Source organism: Sturnira hondurensis, unplaced genomic scaffold (assembly GCF_014824575.4).
Source record: "Sturnira hondurensis isolate 20B ecotype Veracruz unplaced genomic scaffold, ASM1482457v3 Scaffold0014384, whole genome shotgun sequence".
NCBI classification, from domain to species: Eukaryota; Metazoa; Chordata; class Mammalia; order Chiroptera; family Phyllostomidae; genus Sturnira; species Sturnira hondurensis.
Window position 1 is genome coordinate 3,588,485 of NW_028087015.1, and position 24,507 is coordinate 3,612,991.

The 24,507-nt window shown below is 38.3% G+C and overlaps 1 protein-coding gene across 1 annotated transcript in view; it reads right to left on the reverse strand.

The window, feature by feature from the left end:
• Nucleotides 1-24,507, reverse strand: part of CWC27 (CWC27 spliceosome associated cyclophilin) — a 181,786-nt gene that overhangs the window by 116,936 nt on the left and 40,343 nt on the right. Inside the window, exon 10 of the mRNA XM_037062867.1 lies at nt 21,314-21,462. Within this exon, the coding sequence (XP_036918762.1) occupies nt 21,314-21,462 (149 nt within the window). The remainder of the gene's footprint in view (nt 1-21,313; nt 21,463-24,507) is intronic.

Below are 24,507 nucleotides of genomic sequence, written 5' to 3' on the forward strand. Positions count from 1 at the left end.
CTCAATTCATCTTACCATACAGTAATCTGATAAAATAGGTATTTTTATTCTTATTTTAAAATGAAAAAGCCAAGGCTCAGATTAAATAATTCACCCAAACATACTACATTTAAAAGCGGCACGGTTGGTATTCCAACCTGAGTCTGCATGACTCCAAAGTAATAATTTTTCCACTAAAACAATATAATACATTTTGATTCCTCCAAATGAGTCTTTTTTTATGGTCAAGTTTCAATTACTAATGGTAATGGGAAAAGGAGCAACATGGAAAAGTAAATCCCAGACAAACACAGTTTAACAGCTTGTGACATGGAACAAACGCCAGTGAAATGAGCTCTGGGGCTTGGTGAGGTGCTGTGTCCGATGGCTCTCAGGCGCCTTCCAAGTCTCAAATGTAGGTAATAGCCTCAATTCATTAAAGCTTAAACAGGTTATCTAATCTGTTTTCCAATTCATTACAAAAATTTATAACATCTATTACGTAAGTCATAGATGGATCACAAATAATAAGCATATAATTTTAAAGGAATAATATGGGGAGTCTTCTAAGGATCCAAAGACTTGCTTTTATTTAACTTACTGTTTTCCTTCACTGAGTTTGTTTAAAAGAAAAACACTCTGAAAATTCAAAAGGCCTTCTTAACCTTGGCTAATAATGCTTTCTTAAAGATGGGGAAAAACTGGTTCTAGAGAAGAATACACTGCTTTGGTTTTTATTTCCATGTGCTCTACCTGTCCTTAGACAGAGGGAACAAGATGCCACACACACAAGTGGGAACAACTTTCTGAAGAAAGTTCAACAGGACAAGTCCAAAAAATTGACCAACTGAAAATTTATTCTTGGATAATCAACAGGAAACAGAAAGATTTCTAAGTATTACACAGAATAAAACTAAGAGCAAAGGACATGAACCAACAGTGGTCTTCGATTATGACTTACTGCAAATAATCGAGTAGCAAGGAACAAAATTTTAAAAAACTCTTATTAACTGAAATAATTAATGAAGTATAAAGTCGGAGCTTACTACTTGGTCATTTAGATTTTCAGATATAAACTCACTTCAAAAAATCTGATCAATCAAGGAAATTTGTAGGCTACCAGGTACAATTTAAAGCATTAAAGTACAAGTCAAAATGGTGGGGTCATTTATGGAAAATTCCAAACAACTGCAGCAGAATATACACTCTTTTCAAATGCATATGGAACATGCACCAAGATAAGCCACATCCTGGACCAAAAAACAAGTTTTAATAAATGTAAAATAAATGAAACCACAGGGGATGTGTCCTCTGACCACAACAAAATGTAGACATTAGTAACAAAAAATATCTGGAAAATTCCCAAATATTTGGAAAATAAACAGCACACTTCTAAATGACCCATAGGTCAAAAAACAAGCCACAAGGGAAATTAGGTTATATTTTTAACTCAGTGAAATTGAAAGCATATTTCTATCAGTCCAGGTTCAACCAGAGAAACAGAACCAGTAGAATATGAATATCTATCTATATCTATATCTATACCTATATCTATATCTATCCTAATCTCCCCAAGATTTGGATCAAGCTTTTGAGCAAGCAGGACTTCCAAAAGGGCAAGCTGGAACTCTCCCCATAGCAGAAGCAGAAACTGCTACCCACAACTGGAACTTCACCTTCGGGGAAGCCTCAGCTCTGCGCCTCAGCCTCTCGACTGAATCAGGCTCCCAGATTATTTTGCACAGTCGGCTTGACTTACAGTCACTGATTATCGACTTTAATCATACCTACAGAATACCTACTCAGCTGCACTTATACTAGTATTTGATTAAACAACTACAGTCTATAGCCTGGCTATATTGACACAGAAAATTGACTATTATAACAACATATTAAAATTGGTACAAGGCAGAGAAAGCAGTTCTTGGAGGGAAATTTAGAGCTTTAAATGCCTCCAGTAGAAAAGAAGAAAGTCCAGAATCAACTATTTAAGCTTCTAGCCTTAAGAAGCTAAAGAACAAAACAACAAAGAAGACAAGAAGGAGAAAGAGCAGAAGAGGAGAAGGAGAAGGAGCAAATGAAACAAAGTCAGTAGACGGAAGGAAGTTGGAGGACTACTTGATTTCTAGACTTACTATTATAGATCATTTAAATAGACATCTTAAGGACTTTTAATGACATATGTGACGATTTGGAAGATTCCCGGCTTCAACTTCTCCCTGCTTACCATGCTCCGGATAAAACTTTCTTAGAAGTTGAGAGCTGGATGCACTCTTGAAGGCAGAAGGTAGTTCAAACCTTTCATATTCAAAAGAAAGGTACACCCAAGGACAAACATTTGAAAAAAATAATGCTGTACAAGGACTAGAACCCTGGTTTTTGAAGCCCCTTCCCAGAGGTCTTCCTAGTGCAATAAACTGTCTCCAAGTTGCCTTCCGGGTCACTAAAAACCTGCCACACCCAGGCCTTTGCTCCATAGTAAACACTGGGAAAACATATCGCCATATCTAATGGCTCATTATCTTTTACTTCCCAAATTTATCCACAGGCTTAATATATGAAGTATCTTTATGTGAATTAGCAAAAGGTCCCTCTTTGGGGAACCTCCTAGGAAATAAAAGGCACCCATTCCTTGAGGCTTGGTGTGGCCCTTCCCCAGCGAACAAGGCTTGGAGTAGAGCTGCAGGCCACCCCACTGCATCTAGGCCCACTTTTCCCAGTCACAACGTGCACAGCTGTTTTCAGTCGCCCTGCTCATTGGCAATCATCTTGTCAAATAGAAAATCAGGTAATGGCAACCCTTAAAAATACTCCTTTTACTCATAAATGAGTAAATTTTGAAGGAAAAAAAACCTTTTAAAACAGTATACTAAAACATTTAAGCTGTATCTTAAAACTCTTGGCACACCAAAAGTCTAATACTATAAATATTCAAGCAGAATCACAAAGTTAAAAGTAGATAGGAAAACTTTATTACCACTATGTCATTTTAAAAAATGACATTTTATGTTTGTTTTGTTTTGTAAGATTTTAAGTGCTATATTAAAAAACACATAGAAGGAAAAAATAAAGCAACATGTTTTCCTCAGCAATAAATGTCATCACTGACTTTTCAGCAGGACATTCATCTTTCTAAAATAAAACAGTTGCCTACACCAGCTCAAGTTGGAAATTTATCTTTAAATTTGTTTCCTTAAGTGAACATGTCCATAATCACATTTGTAGACATACGCTATTTTTGTCTTATAAAGCTAAGTTTTTATTATAAACAGGATGTTCTAAAAAATAATGCTTCCAGTTTTAGAAATACCCCAAATTAGACAAATTAAATAAAAATAGTAATTAAAATTTAATTAAAATACAAAAAATTAGCATAACTATTACCTCAGAAGAGACCATTTCTTTTACTAGCAAAATTCTCCTATAACCCACTGCCTCCACTTGAGGTTCTGGCTGCTGGGAGAATAAATCTGCCTTTAACACACAGCTTCAAACATGCCAATTACCCTCATCTGACTTAGCACATTTTACTCGGAATTTCCTATGTATTTAGCATGTCCATGCTATACATGTCTGTCTATGCCATTTGGAACTTTTTAATATATTATGGTCTTAAGTAGGTCCATGTGCTCCTGTTTCACAGGAACATGATTTAGGCAATAATCACATCTATGCAAAGTACATTCTCCGCAGCTGACAGAGATGTGGGGGGTGAGAGAACCAGGATGCTCGTGAAGGACCACAGTGACTCATTTTCTTTCCAGGTAGGCTAGCCTTGTTTCCCCAAACTGTCCCCATGGATGGAGTTCACCTCTTCTGCTTCATTGGTATCACGCCCCTTAAATATATACATCCTCTCAAATACTACTCTGGTGGCCATAAATCCTTAATAACTATTGTCAGTTTCCTGACAAATTAATTTTCTTATTTCATTTTGAAATATGCCATCATTGGAAGAAGGTCTCAAAAAGTGAGCCCTCCTACGGTTGTTAAATGACAGGGTCACATTGAACAGCACCACAGGCATTTTAAACTCTGTGTCACAGGCTGTCAATGGCATCCTGCTTCAAGAGTAGTCAGTCTCACGTATAACCTGACCACATCCCTGTTGAGATGAGGAAATAGGTTCAGAAATGTTGATTTGTTTAGTTCTCATTTAGAGTGAATGATGCTGGAATCATAATCTAAGTCTTCATAGGTCACAGCTGTCATGAAGTTTGAGTTAGATTCATTACACAAATAACATTTTTAGTATAGCGCTAGAAATAAAATTTATTTTCATCTTGCTACTAAGTAGATTATTCCTCTCCCTTAATAACCACCTTATTTATTAGAGATTTGGTATTCATTTTTCAAATAATGAAAAGTAAAATAAACAACTATCTAATATAATCATCTCAACAAACCCTCCTACTCATATTCTTCTTCTCCAAAAATGTAGAAAATCCAGTATTCACCCAATCTTGAATCTGTCAAATTGATTTACTCCAGTCAAAAGAAAGCAGTTGATCTGTTTATCTGTACGCTTGAATTAACACATAAATCAAGGGAAATGAGTTATATCTGCATTTTACTGGTCTGGACGGTACCTCAGGATCTGGTCCCAACCTATCTTTCCAGTTTTCTTTCCAACTGTATCCTCTCCTCTAGTCATGAGATTGTTCAAATACACTCTGTACTTGTCCCAGTTTCCTCTACTGGAAACCCCCTTCCCCACCCACTTCCTCTTATTCAAACTCTACCTCTTCTTCAAGGCTTAGTATTAATGCTATCTAGTTTGCACACATGCAGACTTCCTGATCCCTAAAGTCAAAATTAATCCCTCCCTCCTCCGTGACACTACTGTATTTTCTCTGAGCCTCTGTTTTATATAGAGTTCGCTGTGTACGGATGACTATCTGGTTCAGCTGAGAGCTTTTTTGTCGCAAGAGTAGTATCTTTCTGTGTCTTTGTGACTATCTGGTTCAGCTGAGAGCTTTTTTGTCGCAAGAGTAGTATCTTTCTGTGTCTTTGTATCTACTACATGCATATTGCAGATGTTTGAACAAAATGTTTGCTGAATGCAAATTACCTAGCAAACAAAACACTGTCTTAACTGAGGTTTTCATCATACCTTGTTTGGACTTGATGTGTTAAAGCAGCCTCCTAGTGGGTCTCCTAAATCTATTGTCTTGGCACCCTCCAATTTATTTTCCATGTTATTACTGCCGTGATCCCTCTAAGACAAAGACCTAATCACATCGCTTTCCAGTTTTAAACCTTTATATTGTTTTCCACCCTCTAAAGGACCAAGTCCAGTTTGAAATACACCGCCCAAGGCCCATCTTGATCTGGCCCCAGTCTACTTCTCTAATTCTTATACCACCATTCCTACAGATGTGCATCCACGTGCACACAAGGGCCCACAGTCATCAGGAACTCAAACTCTCACCTATTTCCTTGCATATGGTATTTGCATCCTTGGTCCACCATTCTAAGATTTCATTCTTTATGTTGCATCTCAGGGGAGGTAAAATATGGCAGTTCAGTCAAACCTGTAGGGTCATGCTGAGTATGGCTCTTCTAACCCCCATAATGGAAGGCTGGCCAGAGGACCCCTGGCCAGAAGGAATGTGTATTGCTTTGGAAATGGATTGTAACTCCCTCCTTGTCACCTTTTGGGGAGCAGCTTCTTGTCCTGTGTGACCGCTTCTTGATCTTTCCTCCCTGCACATATACACTGAGGTAATGTAGTTCGGAACTCCGTGCAAGACATGTGGCCCCTGGGTCTGGGACCAATTAAAACCAGTCTCGGACCCAGGGAGGCGCAGTCTGCTGCGCCTGATCTGCTTCCATTGGAGCTCCCCCTAATGTGAGTAATAAAGGTGATGTCTGCTCCGCTCTGTCCTCCTCGTGGTTTTTTCAGCTTGTCCTAACAAGCAGTTGAGATCCTTGGACTCGACCTCCTGCATTACAGTATCTGAGTTTAAATACTAGATTGTCCATTACTTAGATAGTAATCCTGAGTAAGTTAAACTTTGCAAACAATTAAGGGGAACATTAGAGAGCTTTCTAGCTTCACCGTTCTTCCCTTACTCTCTTGGCAACACTTTGCTCCTGTGCTTCAGTAGAGAACTTCAGGGTTTTCCGTAAAATACAAAACTAAGAGCCAGCAATAGAAACTAAGCTCCAGGTTCCCTATAGGTAGAAATAATTAGTTAACTTCCAGATTTAAAAACCAATAATCTTTTACCTTTTTTTCTAGCTCTTTGTTCATTACATATTAAAATGTGAAATAATAATACAAAAAAATCTTAAGTCCTTTTTGCTTACAATAGTTGCCCATCTCAAAAAGAATGTACATATAAAACATTTTCACATTTGTTTGCCTCATATATCTTTGGTGAAATATCTGTTCAGATCTTTTGTCCATTTCTTAAACTGGTCCGGCTTTTTTTTTATTGTTGATTTTTAAACAGCAGAGTTCTTTATATATTCTGGGTTCTTTATATATTCTTTATATATTCTGGTATAGTCTTTTATCAGATATGTGGTTTGCAAATAGTGCTTCCCAGCCTGCTGCTTGTCTTTTCATCCCCTAACAGAATCTTTTGCAAAGACAAAGTTTTTAAATGAAGTCCAATTCATCAGTGGACTTAACGTGTGTATGTCTAAAACCTCTTTATAAAACCCAAGTCATACAGATATTCTCACATGTTTTCTTTCTGAAGCTTAGTAGTTTCTGAGTTAGTGTGTGTATAAAATGAGGTACGTGTCAAGGTTCAGTTTTGTGCATACGGACCTCTAGTTATTCCACTACCACTTGTGGAAATGACTACTGTTTCTTAATCAAATTGTCTTTGCACTTTTATAAAAAATTAGCTGATAATATTCATGTGTGTCTATGCCTGCATTCTGTTCCACTATCTTTTAGCCATCTTTTTTTTTCTCCTTAAGATTTAATAAGCATGTAATGCTCTGGATTTTGGTAAAAGGGGCATATACTTTGACCAAGTAGCCTCTCTACTTGAAGGCATCAGAACTCTATATAAGGCTTTCTTTTTGGTTTAATAATCAGAAATGGGAATATAACAACAACAACAAAAGTCAGCTTAAGCAGAACTTAGCTAACACGAAGCAGAAACAGAAAGCTGTAGCATGCAATAATACACTGAGACAGGCAACTGCTCTGCCTGGGAGCTTTTCCACCTTAAAGAGCCAGATGAGGTGAATCCCTTTGGTATGCTCTATTTCCCTGTCAGGTCCATAGCTCTGTAGGGGGTTTTACCGTTTGCATTTTGTTTTAACCTGGTTTAGGTGCCAGGTGTTCATCTATATTAAACCTCAGCAGTTAGAGTGTTTTAAAAAAGGACAATTCAAAGATACATACCATATGAACTTACATTTTTAAAATGTCAGTTTAAAAACTTCTTAAAAGAACAACCTGAAATTAACTTTCTCTCACACAAATGTGACTTTATGCTTTTTGTTGTAATAAACAGTAGTCAGTGTTTTAGGAAAAGCACTTTGAGTCAGTAGGAGATCTTGCGCACTGTAAAAGGCTCTAATCCAGGAAGTGAGTAACTCAAACGCCCTTACATGTTACGGCCGTAACGACAAAACCCAAAGCAGTGATGCTGCAATTCAATCATCCTTCTGCTGTAACCCCACTCAGGGTGCTAGCTGCTTAATTTTTGTTGCAGGCTGCGCTTAAGTATTATAACAAGTTTTACACCCCTTGCTTCCTACTGGAAAGTATTGCCATTTACTAGCACGGCATAGAAACAAGGCTAGTGTGGCCAAGAGAAGGACCTTCTTACTTCATCTCTCTAAAGCAGGGTGACCACTGTCTTCCACAAACATCTGAGCCTAGCACTGAAAAAGAAAGAAAATCTAGATTCAAACTTGCTTTTCAACCTTATTTACCTATGCTCCCAACCTATGGGAAATGGTTAAGTAATGTGTATGTTCATCACTAATTAATTTGCTACAAAAATTACACTCAAAGATCTTTCAATGTCTACTAAAATGCGAACACATTTTGTTCCAACATTCTTTCCATACTACACAGCATAGGGCAAAACAATTAAAGGAATAAAATATAATATTTAGCCCTGGCTGGTATGGCTCAGTGGATTGAGCACCGGCCTGTGAACCAAAGGGTTGCTGGTTCAATTCCCAGTCAGGGCACATGCCTTGGTTGTGGGCCAGGTCCCCAGTGGAGGGGCGCACGAGAGGCAACCACATATTGAGGTTTTTCTCCTTCTCTTTCTCTCTTCCCCTCTCTCTAAAAATAAGTAAATAAAAATCTTATACAAAACATAATTTTTAAAACTTCACTAGAATACTGATTAAGTCCTACCTGATATTACAGTAATGAGCATAAAGCCACATAATTAAGGCTGGTGAATAACCTTGCTATGTTATCCCAGCCTTCGATTTCTGGGCTACCCTCCGACAGTAGCAGGATTAGACACTTTCACCGTCTACCACTCTAAACGTACTTCCACAGGTCAGCTAAACATTTTTTTTCTAGGTGACTGGGCAAGTACATACACACAACCTGCACCTAAAATTAAAGTAAGACTAGAGTCTTACCAACTAGTAGGAGGATATAAAACACCACTCCACACTCTAGTCTTTGTCCAAGGCTTACAAGATATCTCTCTAAACTCTTTGAAGCCAAGCCAAGGGTTTTCTTTGTGTCTTTAAGGAATTTCAAGTTACTGTCAATATTGTGAACAAATAAGCATATCCTGAAATTTTCTACTAATTTGTAATGATTAATAAAACTAAAAAAGTAAATGCTTATCTAAAAAGGAAAAGAAACTGGCAGGAAGTCATTATGTAACTCTCAAAGTTAAGAAAACATTCTTTTTCACAGAATCAGGAAAATCAAATATACATTAAAGAAAAAAATCTGACTTCCTATCTGTTGAGTATATATAAACCTTTGATCTAATGAATTTCTAGAATGAATTGAAAATACAAATTAAAAAGAAATGATTCAGTACTTAAGTTCATATGCCAATTAATATCTGCCTTTGACCATCAAAGTGCTTTCCAGTAGGAAGAGAAATGTACTCATTATCATATAATAAATTTAAGACTGTTTAAATAAGACAGTCCTTTACAGAAGCAGCTAAATCAACACTATATATTTTAAAATGGAAATCAGACTAAGTTGACTATAATTAGTAATTAGCAATGCCAGGGAAATGTATTAAGGATCTTTTTTAAAAAAGTGAGTAGAAGAAAAGTAAATCGAATATAAAATTATTACGTTAAAAATCTAGTAAGCCACTGATATACTTCAAAGTATAGTGGAAATCCTATTTTAGGTTTAACACTCCCATAAGTGCAGTTAAATAATAAACACATTGAAATCAATATAAATGTAACATGCACTGAATGAACTGATACACATGGTATTCCAATATCTACATAATAAAGACGAAGGAAAGTCAAATATTACTAACATGTCAAAATTGGCAAAAAGGTAGGAAAGAACTGTAATGAATTTTGTGAGATTCTTCTTCAAACTATAATTTATATTGTGTCTGCTTTTTAAAAGACAAGCTTAAATAAAGGCAAAGATTCAGTAAGGCTAACAAAACAGAACAGAATCCATTCACGTAGAAGATTAATGTGGATGAAATACTACAGTTGTTCTTAAACAGCTGTAGAACCTGTAGACAAACTGGCTTTGGCTAGGAGAAGGGGCCCGCTCACTTCATCCCCCTAGAACGGAGTGGCTATCCTCTTCTACATCTGAGCCTAGCCCTGAAAAAGATAGAAGGTAGATCTAAAATTGCTTTTTAACCTTATTTACCCTTATTCACCTATGTTCCCAATATACAGGAAAAGGTTAAATAACATGTATTTTCATCATTAGTTGGCTACAAAGTCTATGAGCAAATCACATACCAGACATACTGAATGACACTGACATTTTTTTGTTTGTTTGAGGGGAGTGAGACCTAAGATATGCATTATGTAAAGGCAAACAAATTCTTAAAATCTGTCTCTGGGTCGTTTGGATAGTTCTGTTTCTCATAATGTGGTCTGCAAAAGGCTCTCTAAATGAGATGATATTTGAGCAAGGAACTGAATGAGCACAGGAATGGTTCCTAAGACTATCTCAGAGAAGACAGTGTCAAGCCGAGGTAACCTAAAGTACAGCAGTCTGAAAGAATGACCTCAGTGTGTCTGCAGGACAGTGAGGACAACATGCCAGTATGATGTGAGCAAGAGACTGAAGTGGATAATACTTGGCCAAAGTGTGTAAGAAAACGGGAGGGTGTGAGGACCAGGGCACAGGGTGAAGGGGTTGTCTTCGCTGCTGGGAGAATGTGGATTCTGAAGCAGATAGGTAGATTTAGTCCTGGGAAAATGAGGATGTTCCCCCAATACCTCTGTATTTGTAATGAAATAAAAAGCCAAGTGATCAGCTGAAAGTGAGAAGAGGGTGAAGATGCTGGGTGTTATTAACTCATAGGATTCTCTTCCAGGTACAAGAAAACCAACAAAGTAAGGCATTAGCAATAATGAAGCAGTTACTTATTTCCTCCCTGCCCACATTCCCACCCTAACGGGAGGGGAGGCTCTAAATGGCCTGCCCCACGCACAGCCCTGAAAGAAACAGCCTTACTGTAGCAGATAGGTTTAGGTTCTGCTACACTGACCGGAAACCCCAAGTAATGTGCTTTAAAAACATGAGGGTTATTTTATCTCCCATGGAAAAAGCCCAGGGATAGGCAATTCAGTTGGAATAGTGGTGCCATAACGTCTTTAGGGACCTGGGTTCCTTCAGCCCCGCCATTCTGCCACCCCGAGTTGCAGCCTGTGTGTGTGGCTGGCGGCAGGAGGAAGGGATCCAGGAGAGCTAGCCCTTTCCTTCTTTCCAATAGAAAAGGCTGCCTGAAAGTCTGACACAATTCTGTTTCATCTCATCAGCCAGAATTTGGTCACAAGGTCATACTTAGCTAGAAAGGAGACTAAAAGCATAGCTAGACTATGCTTTTTAGCTGAGCAGCCCTGAGTCCAGGTAGGAGCTGGCGTTCCTGTTACTAAGAAGGGAAGGAGAAGGACTGGCTGTTTCTGTCACATCCATACATTTCATGGCTTCCTAACTCTCCTCCACTATCTCTGTCCCCTCTGATAACAAAGCTAAATGCCTAACCTAAGGCAAGCCAACGAGATCTCTCTCCTGAAAATTTAGATTTGGGACACAGAAAGCAAGTCAATTTACTACTAAGGAATTGAACTACTAGAAGTAGCAGACAAGAGCCCTTCAGAGAAAACAAGATTTTAAAAGATAATGGAATAAATGAACAGAGTAGCAGAAAGTCTGAGGCTGCAGAGGGAGAGAAAAAATATGTTTCTGACAACTTCCTTTCCTCTGAGGCCTGCCTGCAATTTTTTTAATCTGGATTTTATGCAACTTCCCTATTCCTTTATATAAAATTCCCTTTGCTTGAACTAACTGGAGGGGTTTGTAGTCCCTACAACCAAAGGACCCTTAAATATCTGATGAAAAAGTTATAACCTAACATTATATGTATATGAAGTGTTCCTGTAGCTTCTGTGAAACTTGTGGAAAATATTCATTGTATTCTTCTCTATGTTGTGTGTAAAGATAATTTTAAGACAGAATTTTCTTTAGAATTTTGCACTTTTAAAAATGTGATATAATTAGGAATGGATATCCTTTTTAAAAAAATTCAAATAACAGTGGTCATGTATCCTTATATATTTCTTTTCATCCTGTTTTCCTGGCAGATGATTAAATTTATTACCTAGTCACAGGTATCTACAGAAATTCCTGGTTAAAGTACAGAGACTGCAGTGGGCTGCATTTACTGCTCCTTCCAGGGAAAGGTTTGTACTTCACCATAGGGACATCAGGCTTGGCCACATCACTAGCTCTGGACAATGGTAATGTTTGCCACCTCAAAGTAGAAGCTGTACAAGGCAGCATATGATTCCATCACTACTCTTTCTCGCTGCCATGCCTCTCAGAAGGAGGCTGCTTCTTTACCCCGGGCCCTTGGATAAAGATGATGTGGAGCAGATTCACAGGTCCCATCAGAATGTAGTGATGGCCAAGAAAACAAGTATTAGATGTTTTTAAGCCACTGAGATGTGGGGATTGTTTGTACCACAGCGTAACCTTACCCAGGATGACTAATAAAGGAAGCAACTGAATGAGAAATGATTCAGGATGACTGCTTAAGTACAGGGACACTGAGGTGTATCAGAACGGACTAACAGGACAGACACCGTTGAGGGGAACACAGGGTTCCTGTGACGATGCTGATCCCCCACTCAGGCAGGCATCCAAGCCAGGGACCTAGGAGTCACCTGGAATGTATCCTTTTCCTGCACGTCTCCTACACCCCATCTGCTACCTCCTTGGTATCTCTCAAATCCATCCCCACAGACATTAACCTTCGTTAGACCCTTATGACCTCTCCCTTGGGCTAATGTAATAATCTACTAATTTGTCTTTCTGCTTTGGTCCCTTTGCTTGAATTCAGTGATTTTCAACTGGTGTGCCATAGCAGACACACTGGTATGTCGCAAGAATTGTGAAAGCATACAATACTTGATTATTTAGCCAGGAGCACTGACCTCTTTTCCCTTATATTGTCAGAAAAGAAATTACAACAACCAACACAACAACAGCCATCCAGTGTGAATGAATCAAAACTATACCTAGTTTTTGTCAGATCAACAAAAAATGTATTTTTTGGTATACTGTGGAACTTTAGTAATTAATTTGGTGATTTTATATGCCACGAGATGATAAAAGTTGAATATTGCTGCTCTAATGATTAGACTGGTAGATTAAGTCTAATTCCTCCTCTATACTTATATAGAGCAGTACTTCTAAAATAATGTTACACCTTTGCTGGAAACATTCCACGTGAGGGTCACACTTTAACTGGACACATACCACTTGGCCCTGGCCAACCCCGCTCGAGGCCCCATTAGCTGTGTCAGAACACCACGGGTTCAAGCACTGGCTTTGCCACTACTTGAAAATCATAGAATCTCCTTAAATGAGAGTCACTTAAATGAGAATCATAAAACTATGACTTGCTATAGGGGTTAAGTTAGAGAAATAAATTGATTTGGCACACTGTAGAAGAAAATAAATATTTATGGAATAACAAAACAACTGTCTGGCTCCAACACCTATGAATTCTTCACAGCCCTTATTTGCTTATAGACTAGATGCTTTGTTAGACACTACGCAACTTGAGAAGAAACTGAACTGAGCGTTAGGCTGAGCATCCCGGGACCAAGCACACTGCCTGGTACACAGGAGACACTCAAATGTGCAGAAGCAAAGTGATGCCTGAAAAGGAGTGAAATCCCTGAAATTAGAGGGGAAGGACAGAAAAAAAAGGCCAGAAATAGAAAAAATAAAATCACCAAGTATAATTTTCTGCCAGGTCCTTGTATAATTTCATGTGCTTTTAACTTTGTGCTAAACAAAAAACTTTGTGTCTTGGGTGGCTCCTCTTTTACTCATTTTACCCAAACTATACTTGCCAATTTAATCTACAGATGAAGTCATTAGGAAGACTAAGAAGGCAGGAAAGCAATGAACATTCCAAAACTTTTCAACATGACTCTATGCTCCAGAGTAGAGGGAGAACACTCCCTCAAATGCTAGGTGATCTAAAGAATGCTTTTCTGCACATCTCAATACTGTATGTCAAGTGTTGAATTCCATTCCCTATAAACAAACGATACTGCAAGATCAATAGAATGTAACTCTCAAGGGTAACACAAATCAACACATTCTAAAGAGATGCAAATACCTCTTTTCGTTTTGACAGGAGAATCTCCCCCGCATGTACACTTCACTGCTTCCTGTCTGCCCTACAAAAATCTAATTGGAAAAACAGGAGGGTTGTCATATTTCTGAAGTACATAACTGAAATTCAAGAATTTTTTTGTTTTATTTTGAAGGTGATTCCTTGGATATGAATTAAGGTTCTCAGTAAATTAACTGAACATTTTTAAAGTAGCATTTCATTTCAAACAGCCCAAGAAATGGTTTTGTCCTAAATATCCAAAATTCTTGCTATAAAGATCCAAACAGAAGAAAAATGGAAGCTTGCCAGAAATGACAAAAGATGGTATGGTTTATATTATAATTGTTACTGTTTCAAAAATTTACTCATAACAGGTAAAGGCAATAAAATAACCATCCAATCTGTATTCAGAGATTATGCAAAATTGAATTTAATGCTAAAATGTTATTTCTTTTAAATAACAGTCCCCTCAAAGGATCAAGGGTTTACCTTACTAGATTAGGGCAAAACCTACAAAATTGCTGATATTTCACTGTTCTTGACCTACAAAAATGGTAATTTTATATTCAACCCTTTTTAAGCTGGTATTCTGAACTTTTCCTGAAATGCACATTGTTTATTTAGATTCCATATTTGCATCTACTCTTTTTTTCCCCAATATTTTTATTTAATTATGCATCCACTCTTATTAGAGCACTTCCATATGAATTGTAGTTAATTGTTCATTAATTCTTACTCTTACACCACATTATGAAAACTTGTAGACAAATCATTTGTCCTTTATTTTTCTGTCCCCAGAGTCCAGTTCTGTCTGGCACACAGCAGTTCCTGCAGTGACTTGCGACAAGAGTAACATATGTCCAAGAATGGAATGATTGGTCAGGAAAGAACATACAAAAACTGAAAACCAAGTAAATGCAAACTTCATTAACATGTGAACTGCTCCAAAGCTTCATGTCTACTGTTAAACCCAAATATTTCTTAAAAGTACAATAGTTGGACCACTACTACTCCACACCGAAGAAATGCTAATTGCAAATTTCCTTTATTTAGAGACCAATTACCCAATATGGAGATCTGTGTTTCTCTTCCTTAGTTCCTTTTAATGTTTAATCTTTGCAATATCCTGAGGCAAAGAAGGTGCAGGAAAGCAGGAATGCTCTAGCTGGTCGGTTCACTCCTTGCGTATAATCACCCTGATGAGATGGGGGCGCTTCTTGAGAGATGATGACTCTAATTGTTTTAACAGGGTTGTTAGATGTCTGTGGATTTCAATCTTTGTTTCTACTGTCTTAAAATTTTGACTATCATTGTAAAATGTGTACTATCTTTTAAAGTTTTTGAAATCAAATACTGTGCTGTCTTTTTGAATTTGCTAAAGCAAACAAAGTTTATGTACAGACAGCTCTGTACTTCCTAAGTCTAATAATTGAGTAAGAGAAACCAAATTACAAGGCATATTAAAACTCAAAAATCCCTAAAGGGTAAGAGAAAGATGATTAATGTTTTTGAGAAGTATAAAAATACTGGGGAAAAATTATTCAAAATTTCCTAAGCAATCCTAACAAAGGGAGATGTGAGAGACTAAAATTAGCAACAGCCCCTCTGGGTGCTCACCCAGGCCTCAGGAAGTCTTCATGACTATTACACTTGCTTCATAACTTAAAGTTCACTCCAATTCAGTAGATCTTCAAACCTCAACTGCAACATTTATATCTAAATCCCTGACACCATCATTACATAAGACATTTCATATTCAGTCAACCTAATAATACTGCTCAGGAGTAGAACAAATTCTACTTCACGTTACCAAAGGAGAGGGCTGGTTTACCGCAGAGTGCCACCATCACCGTTTCAACACCAAAACTAGCAGCACTCTCATTAGTCTGGAATGCTTACCACCAAATCTTTAACAACTGCCATTCGATGGTACATGTCAAGATTTTATTTCTATTTCAATTTGATGAAAATGATTTAGAAAGGTAAAATGACAAAGGATAGAAATTGCACAATAAAAGAGAATTTTCACAACGACTGCAATCATCACAACAAACCATCCATTCCTGACTATCTGGTCACTTGTTACAGCTGATTTCACAGGTCACTTATTGTGAATCGATACCCAGATGCTAAAAACCAGGAGGGTGGACGACTCGATTTGCTTTACCTGACTAACTCGCAGCAGCTGAGCTCCACCTACAGGCAAGGACAAGATTCTTTACAATAAGCTTTAAAATAGGATTTTCCAGAAGACAAAATGCTACTACCCCAAACTTTCAATTGACCTTGAAATGAACATCAGAATAACCGGATTCTTTTTCAGCATTTCTCTGGTCCCACACCAAAAATTCTGATTGACTTGATCAGGTGGGGGACCACTTGTTCTCAGGTAATCCAAATATACAGAAAAGGTTAAAAGACACTGATTTAAATCCTTAACAGCACACATCTTTAAAAAACATCAGGAAGACTCAAATATCACATTTTCCTTCTTCTAAAATACTTGATATCCACTAACCTGACCCTCATCTTTTTCAAAGACAGACACTAACTTTAGTTGACGTAAATGTCTAATCCCTGTTAGACTGCACAAAAGATCTGAGGTGACACCAGAACTTCTATATCCACTTTGGTATTACTCTGTGCCTCAGACATAGTCACGGGCGCGTGTGATTGGGAGTGGGGTCCGTAACCCTGGATGCACGTTGGAGTACCTGCAGCACTTCCATAAAGATTACTGTCCTAAATTAACACATGTTTTAGAAGTTAGAGAAGGGGTTACTCCTAGGAGATGAGGGGGGAAGTAACCCAAAGGGGCAAGAGGGGGACTTCCGGGGAACGGCACTTTTGGTTTTTGATCTTGGTGATGGGGATATGGGGTATATGTGGTTTGAAAAAATGGAGCAAGCTGTTTGCTTATGATATGTGCACTGTGAAATATAGTTTAGGCAGATATACTCAGTATGTATTGACGCTTCAACTAAAAGTTAAAAAGTAAAAAAAAAAAAAAAAAGAAAGAAGGATATGCCCAGGCTTCACCGCAGACCAGATGATGCAGACTCTGTGGGAGGGAGGCCCAAGTACCTAATGCAACCCAATATTAACCTAACATGCAGTCGGCAATGAACTCTAGTGAATTTAATGCGCAGTCGAAAGTGAAAACCCTTCCTCAATGAATCGTAACTGCATTCATTTCTTTACTCAAACACTCATTACAAATACTTTAATGACCAATTACTGTACGCATACTATACCAGACATAGAGCATATAAAGATAAATAAAACAGTCTCCGAAAGAGCTTAATCTCGGCAAGGGACAGACAAAGCAGTAAATCCCACGTGATAAACACAAGCAAGTCATTTACAAGACCTGGAGGAGAAAGTGATTTGTCAATTTGATTCACTCTTTTTTTTTTTAATTTATACAAATATTTAGGTGCCTATGATGCATGACCAGAGATACAAACAAATGGACACGATCTCTGCCTTTAAGAAAGTTACAATATAAGTGTATAAAGAAGAGAATAAGGTATAACCTAATGTCGTACTAGCAGAGTGTGAGGATGGTGCAATAAGAACGCCCTGGGGAGCCAGAGGAGGTACTACCAAGTTGCTGACTTTGGAGTTAGGATGCTACACACCTGAATGAGTCCAGCAGCAGTGGGGACAAAAACTAGTATTTTAGAGGAGTGTGTCTCAAACTTTAATGTACATACAATCACCTGGGGAGCCTGCTAAAATGCACGTTCTGAGTCAGAACGTGTGACGTGGGGCCTGAGTCTCAGCATTTCTAGAAACGTTCCCACGTGATACTAATGCTGTGGGTCCACAGATTATATTTCAAGAATAAGGTTCATGAGGAAGATGGGTTTCGAAAGGGTAGATAGAAAAATTCTACTGCACAGACACCAAAACCCCCCACAAAAACTGGCAAGCAGCCATTACATTTGCTAATTAGATGGCCAAGTAGTGTCACTGGAGTGATGAGCGGAAAGCTAAATGACGTTTATATTCAGAAATAAATGTGAAGTAAGGAGGTAGAGACAGGAAATAAAATGGAGTGCTTTTGCGTTTACTCTGGAATACTGGGGGTGCTTCATCACAGCTGAAGGGAAGAAACCAGTGAAGAGAGTGTGGACAAAAAGGGGCCTCACACCAAACCTGACAAGCTCAGGGGAGGCCTTCGTGGCAGCCTTGTCTCCTCAGAGACCTAAAGTAACCACAAAAGATGATCTAAGATGAAAATTTATTAACTAAAAGCAGTTTATGGCAGGTAGTCATGTCCTAGGCTAGAATCCTTCTTGACCAAAGTCAATCTTTGCCTTAACTGAGCCTGTCTGTTGTCTTGTGGAATCATGATAACATGCCTTTGGAATGTTGACTTTCCTTTTTCTGGATCCCTCAATGCACAACCACCACACCAGAACTATCTTGTACCCACCGATGTAAAAAACGTATGTCTATCATTTTACTTTGTATTCAATCCCAGAGGTTTCCCCTACGCCCACCCCACTTCCCTTTCTCCTGCCTCCTTAATCCATTACCAGTGGACTTCAAGTAACCCACTTACCATCTTCTCTTTTGGATCTAATGTATTAAGTGAGATGCAAACTGCCGTTTTGCAGAGCATTTCCTCAATCCGTTGAGGTTTTGCTCCTTGGGACAACTGTCATCAGTTTGGCTCAAACAAATTCACAAAAATTCTCTACTGGTTTGAATATTTCTTACATTGACAAGAGAAAACGGAACACAAAAGAAAGAGGATGGAATTATTTTGGAAGGACAGAGAGATTCCTCTCCCTTTAAAGTGCAAGATAAAGATAAGCTTTGGTCTGAAAGCGGAAAGGTTTAGAGAGAAAAGAGGAAGAGTTGAAGAAGTTACTCCTAGTTCCGAGACCAGGAAGCCAGATGACCTGGTGAGAGTGAGATCCAGGTCTGAAGTGCACACAGGGGCGTGGCTGTGAAATGAAAAAGCATTGCAGGCACAGTTAAGGCTGGGTTCCTACTTGGCTGTGTGATTCTGCTCATCTACATCCAGTAGTCAAGGCAGGAGCTTAGAGAAGGTGCTCTGAATAAGAAAGAGAGTGAGGCTGATGCATTTAGAAAAGGGGGGAGGCAAAGGGCAAAAATCCTGAAGAAGTCAGAATAAGTATAATGAGAAAAAAGAAAGAAGGTAGGAAGAGCTATGGATTTGTTTCTCCTGAAACCCTAAGTACTTTTCAACGGAACTAGAGACATTGCCGAGTTCACATTATTAGGGAAATATTCTATTCTATGTACATTTGTTGAAAATTATATTGTTAAATACCATCCCCAAGCTTAAATATTAAATACTCAACAAACCTGCTTGTAGGTTTAACATTCAAAGCGATAAACAGCTTTAACAGATTCCAGATGTTTCTTTACCAATAAAAGCAATACCAAAAAAATTCAGTAAATTTATACTTTGAATGGCTCCTTGCCTAAAGGGCTGGTATGCTAGTCTAGTCCCTGATTCCTACTGCTCAAATAAAAATTGGCCAAAAGATAGTAGAGTGCTCCAAGCACATCCAGATGAAAAGTGTGTATATACCAAGAACACTGAATTTTAAACAGACAATGATTTCATACTGACATCCTATCTGGCTGGCAGCTATTTCCATTATAATTCAAGCTAGGCTGAGCAGTGATTTTCCTTTAAATATAATTATCCTTTTCACCACATTACAATTTTTCTAAGACTCTTAGAGGTTTTCTGTTCTTTTTTTTTTAACATAAAACTAACCTGAGACTTAAACTATAGTGAAGCTAATATAACTGACCAAAAGTACTAGTGATTTTGGAAGTTTTTTGTATTTAAAAATAAGTGGTCATAAGATAATCATGAAAATTTATAAGTAAGACAGAAAAACTCTATTTTCCCTTAGAAATTCTGTACTTCTACTGATCTCTTCATTTTTCTTTTATTTCTCTTTGTAGGTAGGAGAGGGGACACAGAAGGGAGAGGAGAAGATGTGAGTATTGAAAATTTGGGAAAGAGAACACTTACAAATAGATGTTTGGTGTTTATTAAGGCCAGTTTTCCCCAATAAGCTCATTCAGTTCTTCAGCTTTGCTAATTTATAAGTCCTATTAATTACAGGGTATATAAATATTTGAAATTGTACTAAGGCCAACAAGATAAAGTTGAGGACTTTAGAAAACATTTAAACAAAAAATATTTGATTCATTTATTAAAATTCAAAATGTTTTCATCATATTATAACCCTAATTCATAGTTCTTAAAAATCAGAAAACACTTGTTTTGAATAAGAGAGAGAGAGACCATATCCTTGATTACATTCACGTTTGACTAAAAGTTACAGAGGAGAGGAGAGGCTCATCCCTCTCTTTGTGTACAAGCAGTATACATAAGCACCAAATTCTTCAATGAACAGTGGCCCAAGTAAATCTGCTACATTAAAATTATTCAAGGTGATTACTTGTCAGGTGAACATTGTTGGAAAACAATATTCTAAGTACCATTTCTGAATGCAAAAATTGTCAGTGGAAACTTTTGGGGATTACTTTTCTGGTTACATAAAGGAAAAAAATTAAGGGAGCTAAGCAATGAAAACATGGGAATACTTTTTAAGTTTTTTATATCAGGTTGAGAAACATAACATGTTATTTGTTAGATCTATCTTATCCCAAATGTAGGCCATCCAAAGAAAACAAACACTATTATTTCTCAAAGGACTATTAATTAAAGTATATATCATTAAGTTGTAATAACAGAATCACAAAGGAATTTTTCAATTAGGTTGAATTTCAGGGGAACAAAATGTTGAGTTAAAAATTCAACAACTCTTTATCATTAGACATTTGCTGAAATTTCTTTTATGACACCACTGAGATTAGGAGAAGTCAGACTTGAAAAAGTTTTTATAGGTATTTATGCTCACACACTTTCTTAACCAGTTTTGACAATTTTACTCACCTACATCTGAAGACACCTTTTTTTATTCTACACAACTACTCTACTGCTCTTTTTGATATTAAACAAACACAACCTTCACATCTAGCTAGTGCATTGCTTGCCCCATATATAAAAATTGATAGAGGATTTTAAAGAAGCGATCAGAGAGACATGAAGTGGAATTTGACTCACAGGACCATTGCTGTAATTACTTTAAAACTGGTCTATTTTCTTTTAGGCCTCCAGATGAGCTAATTTAGCACCAAGGGTACATATATGAAACATTATAAAGATAGTATTTAAAAACGAGTTAACTATCCTGGCTGGTGTGGCTTACTGGATTAAGTAACAGCCTGGTAACCAATGGGACCCTGGTTCAATTCCCAGTCAGGGCACATGCCTGGGTTGTGGGCTAGGGGGTGTGCAAGAGGCAAGCATACATTGATGTTTCCTTCTCCCTCCTTTCTCCCGCTCTCGAAAAAATAAACAAATAAAATCTTTTTAAAAAGTTAACTAGAGGACTCAATCTTACTTTAAAATGAAGCATAAAAAGACAGATACTCTGATACCTAGAAGTACAATAACTCACCTGCGGCTACCCGATTTCTTCTCTTCTCCTTCTCCAGCTGATTTAATACTTGGGTCCTTTTTTAACTTTTTTGCAACTCTTTCTCTCATCAGGCTCTTTTCATCACCATCAATATTTTCATCATGCTCTGCATTTTCAAATTCTTCATCCTGCAGAAATTGAAATGGAATATTTGCTGGGTGTTCCATTTTCCCTTTCGCTTTCAGAGGTCCATCTCAGACTCTCGTTGCACCCTAGGCCAGATTTAGTTTTTGTTTTGTTGTGTTTTGAATTAGTAAGGGCCTAAAGAATGTGCTACAGGTGGGAATATTCCTGTTATCTGTTCTAGGCGAACCATGTAAATGTGAGATACCCCAGTCAATGTTTGCTCAATTCACACTCAGCCCCTCTGTGTCACAAATTGCTCCTTTTGTATCACAGGCATCCTGACTTGAACCAGGGATTAATTCAAGTAGAAGAGGTGGAGGTGGGATGGCTGAGATTTCTTCCCATAATCTAAGTCACAGGGGGCAAACACAAGGCCCACAGGCTGAATCCGGCCCTCCACCTTGTTGTATCCAGCCTGGCACCTTGTTTCTACCCACCTGCAGCGCTGAGTTCTCACTTGATTGTGAAGGAGTAGTTACATGTGTACAGTCCTAAAATTACATTTGGATCTTTGAGGACAACCGTGAGGCTGATGTGGCCCCCAGTGAAAATGAGTTTGACACCCCTGATCTAAGTCATAGCCATTACTCCTCTTCTCAAAACCCTCCAGTGGATCCCCAAGTTACTCAAGACCCTCCGTAATCTGTACCTCCCTGACATATCACTTATGACTCCATCCTAACAGCACTAGCCAACTTCGGAGTTGCTGTTCTCTCTGGCCTTAAACATTCTTATTCCATCTATCTGCTCTTTAATCTCCTTCAGATCTCTACTCAAATGTTACCCTCTCTGTGATACTTATCTTAATCACCCTATTAAAATGGCAGAACTACCCACCCACCTCCAGTACTACATTCCTCTTCTTTGTTTTTTCCCCAAAGCATTTATCACCCATCTGAAATACCATACATTTTAATTAGTTATGTGTTTATTGTCTCTCTCCCATAATTGTAGGATGCACTCTATGAGGGCTAATATTCTCAACTACATTACTTATTGCCATATCTTCAGCTTTCATAAGATTTCCCAGCAAGAACAGAGAGAGGGAGTGGAGAGAGAAAGGAGGAGGAAGAAAGTAAGGGGAGGAAACAACAAAAAGAAGATGATACCTACACCAAGTGCATCTTTTTCTCTTGTGTTTCTCTGAAGCAAGATTCTTAACTTGAAGTCGTGGACCTTTTGAGCAGTGGTCCTCAAAATCTGCTCCTCAGACTATGTTAGAGGGGACCTGAAAAACCCAGAACTGTCTTCTGGAGGACAGGCCCCTTGTAGTACAGGCTCCTCCCTTTAGATGACTGTTCTATGAACCCATCTGTATCAGTGTACCAGCTGGCGTTGTTGTGAGAGGCAGTATTCAGCTTCAGTGAATTTTTTAAAAGACTCTTTCAATATGTTTGCCCATTTCATGATGGGTGATTTATAAGCACACCTGCCTACATTGTGCTGAGGGTTCAGCAGTTTTGGACCAAAAACAGTATGACCCCCATGCTCCACCCTCCCTATTCACTGGATCTCACCCTGAACAATGTTCTTTTGTGTCCCCAGAGAAAAAAGTCCTCAGAGGGAAATGTTTTGCTGATGTGAAAAAGGTGAACCAAAAAATGGCAGAAGCACTAAAAGGCATCAAAATTGACCAGTTCAAACACTGTTTTGAGCAGTGGAAATGAGTCTTGATAGATATATTGCATCAAATGGAGAGTACTTTGAAGGTGACTGAAGTTTAAACATGTAAGTACACAATTTTTGAAAAATAAATTTTGGGGTTCTCCCAGTCTTTCCAAACCAAAATTCTCCCAGTCTTTCCAAACCAAATTTCCAGGAATAGAAATGGTGAATGTTTTCAGTGAAATATGTAAGAAATTCTTTAGCCCTAAAAGTTGATAACCACTAACCTAGGTTTTCCATGCTTAGTCCTCAGGATATCTAAAAAAAAAAATCCTAGCAAATTCATTAAATTTTGTTTGTGTTTGTAGTATATTCTCTGGAAAGAAGATTTACAGTTTAAGTGATTGCAAAGGATCAGGACACCAAGCAGGTTTGAGACAACACACTATCCTTACATGACCTCACCCCCACCAGACCATGAGAACAGATCTGTACTTTTACATCGGGCCTTGATCCAACCATCTTCTGACCCATATTATTGTTCCATGGGCATCTCCAAGTTCTCTGAATCTCAAGATGTACACAATTAACCATGTTATTTTTCATCTCCCCCCTCCAACCCCCCCACCTCAAGCCTACTCTTTCCTGTGGTTGTCCCAGACTCCTCTTTCTCCCTCATCTCATAACATCCTATCAGTCACCTCTTAGACTACATATCTTTCAGGTCTCTTCCCCATGTCATAGCTGTGGTCTTATATTATACTGTCCTCTTGTGATAGCTGCCCAAGAGGTCTCCTTGATTCCAGTCTATTTCTTCTAATTTGTCCTCTACAATATTGCCAACAGTGACCTTCCTAAAATGTGAAGTTGACCACAGCATTCTTCTTTAACTAACACCATTTGAAACAGAATTTAAACTCCTCCCCATGGCCTACAAAGCTCTCTCCTATCTGGCCTCACCTACCTCTTCAACCTCACCCCCTCTCACTCCTGTCCTGACACTCCAGACACACTCATGTGCGTTCAGCTCCAGGCGCACACCAAACTCCCTCCTGCTTCCTAGCCTTCTGTACATGTAGTTTCTTCAACCTCCAACACTCTTCCTCTCTGCTGTTCACATAAGGCAGGTTCCTTCTCAAACATGAACCTCAGCTTGTACTTCCTAAATAAGGTATAATCTCTCCTTGTTACCATGCTTTGTGCTGGTCTCCATGCTAAAGGAACTGTGCCCTTTACCATGGCCTTTGATCTAGTTGACTCCTAACGCTTCTACAATGCACAACACAATCATCTCTTTCAGGAAGGTTTTCTCGAGTAGGTTAGATATTCCTCCTTTCTCTACTACACATAGTCAGAAAGAACCCCCTCTTTTGACTGTGGTAATAGATGTCAAGCCGTGTTCATGCATAGGAAGTTATGTACTTCCTATTGAACTACACAAT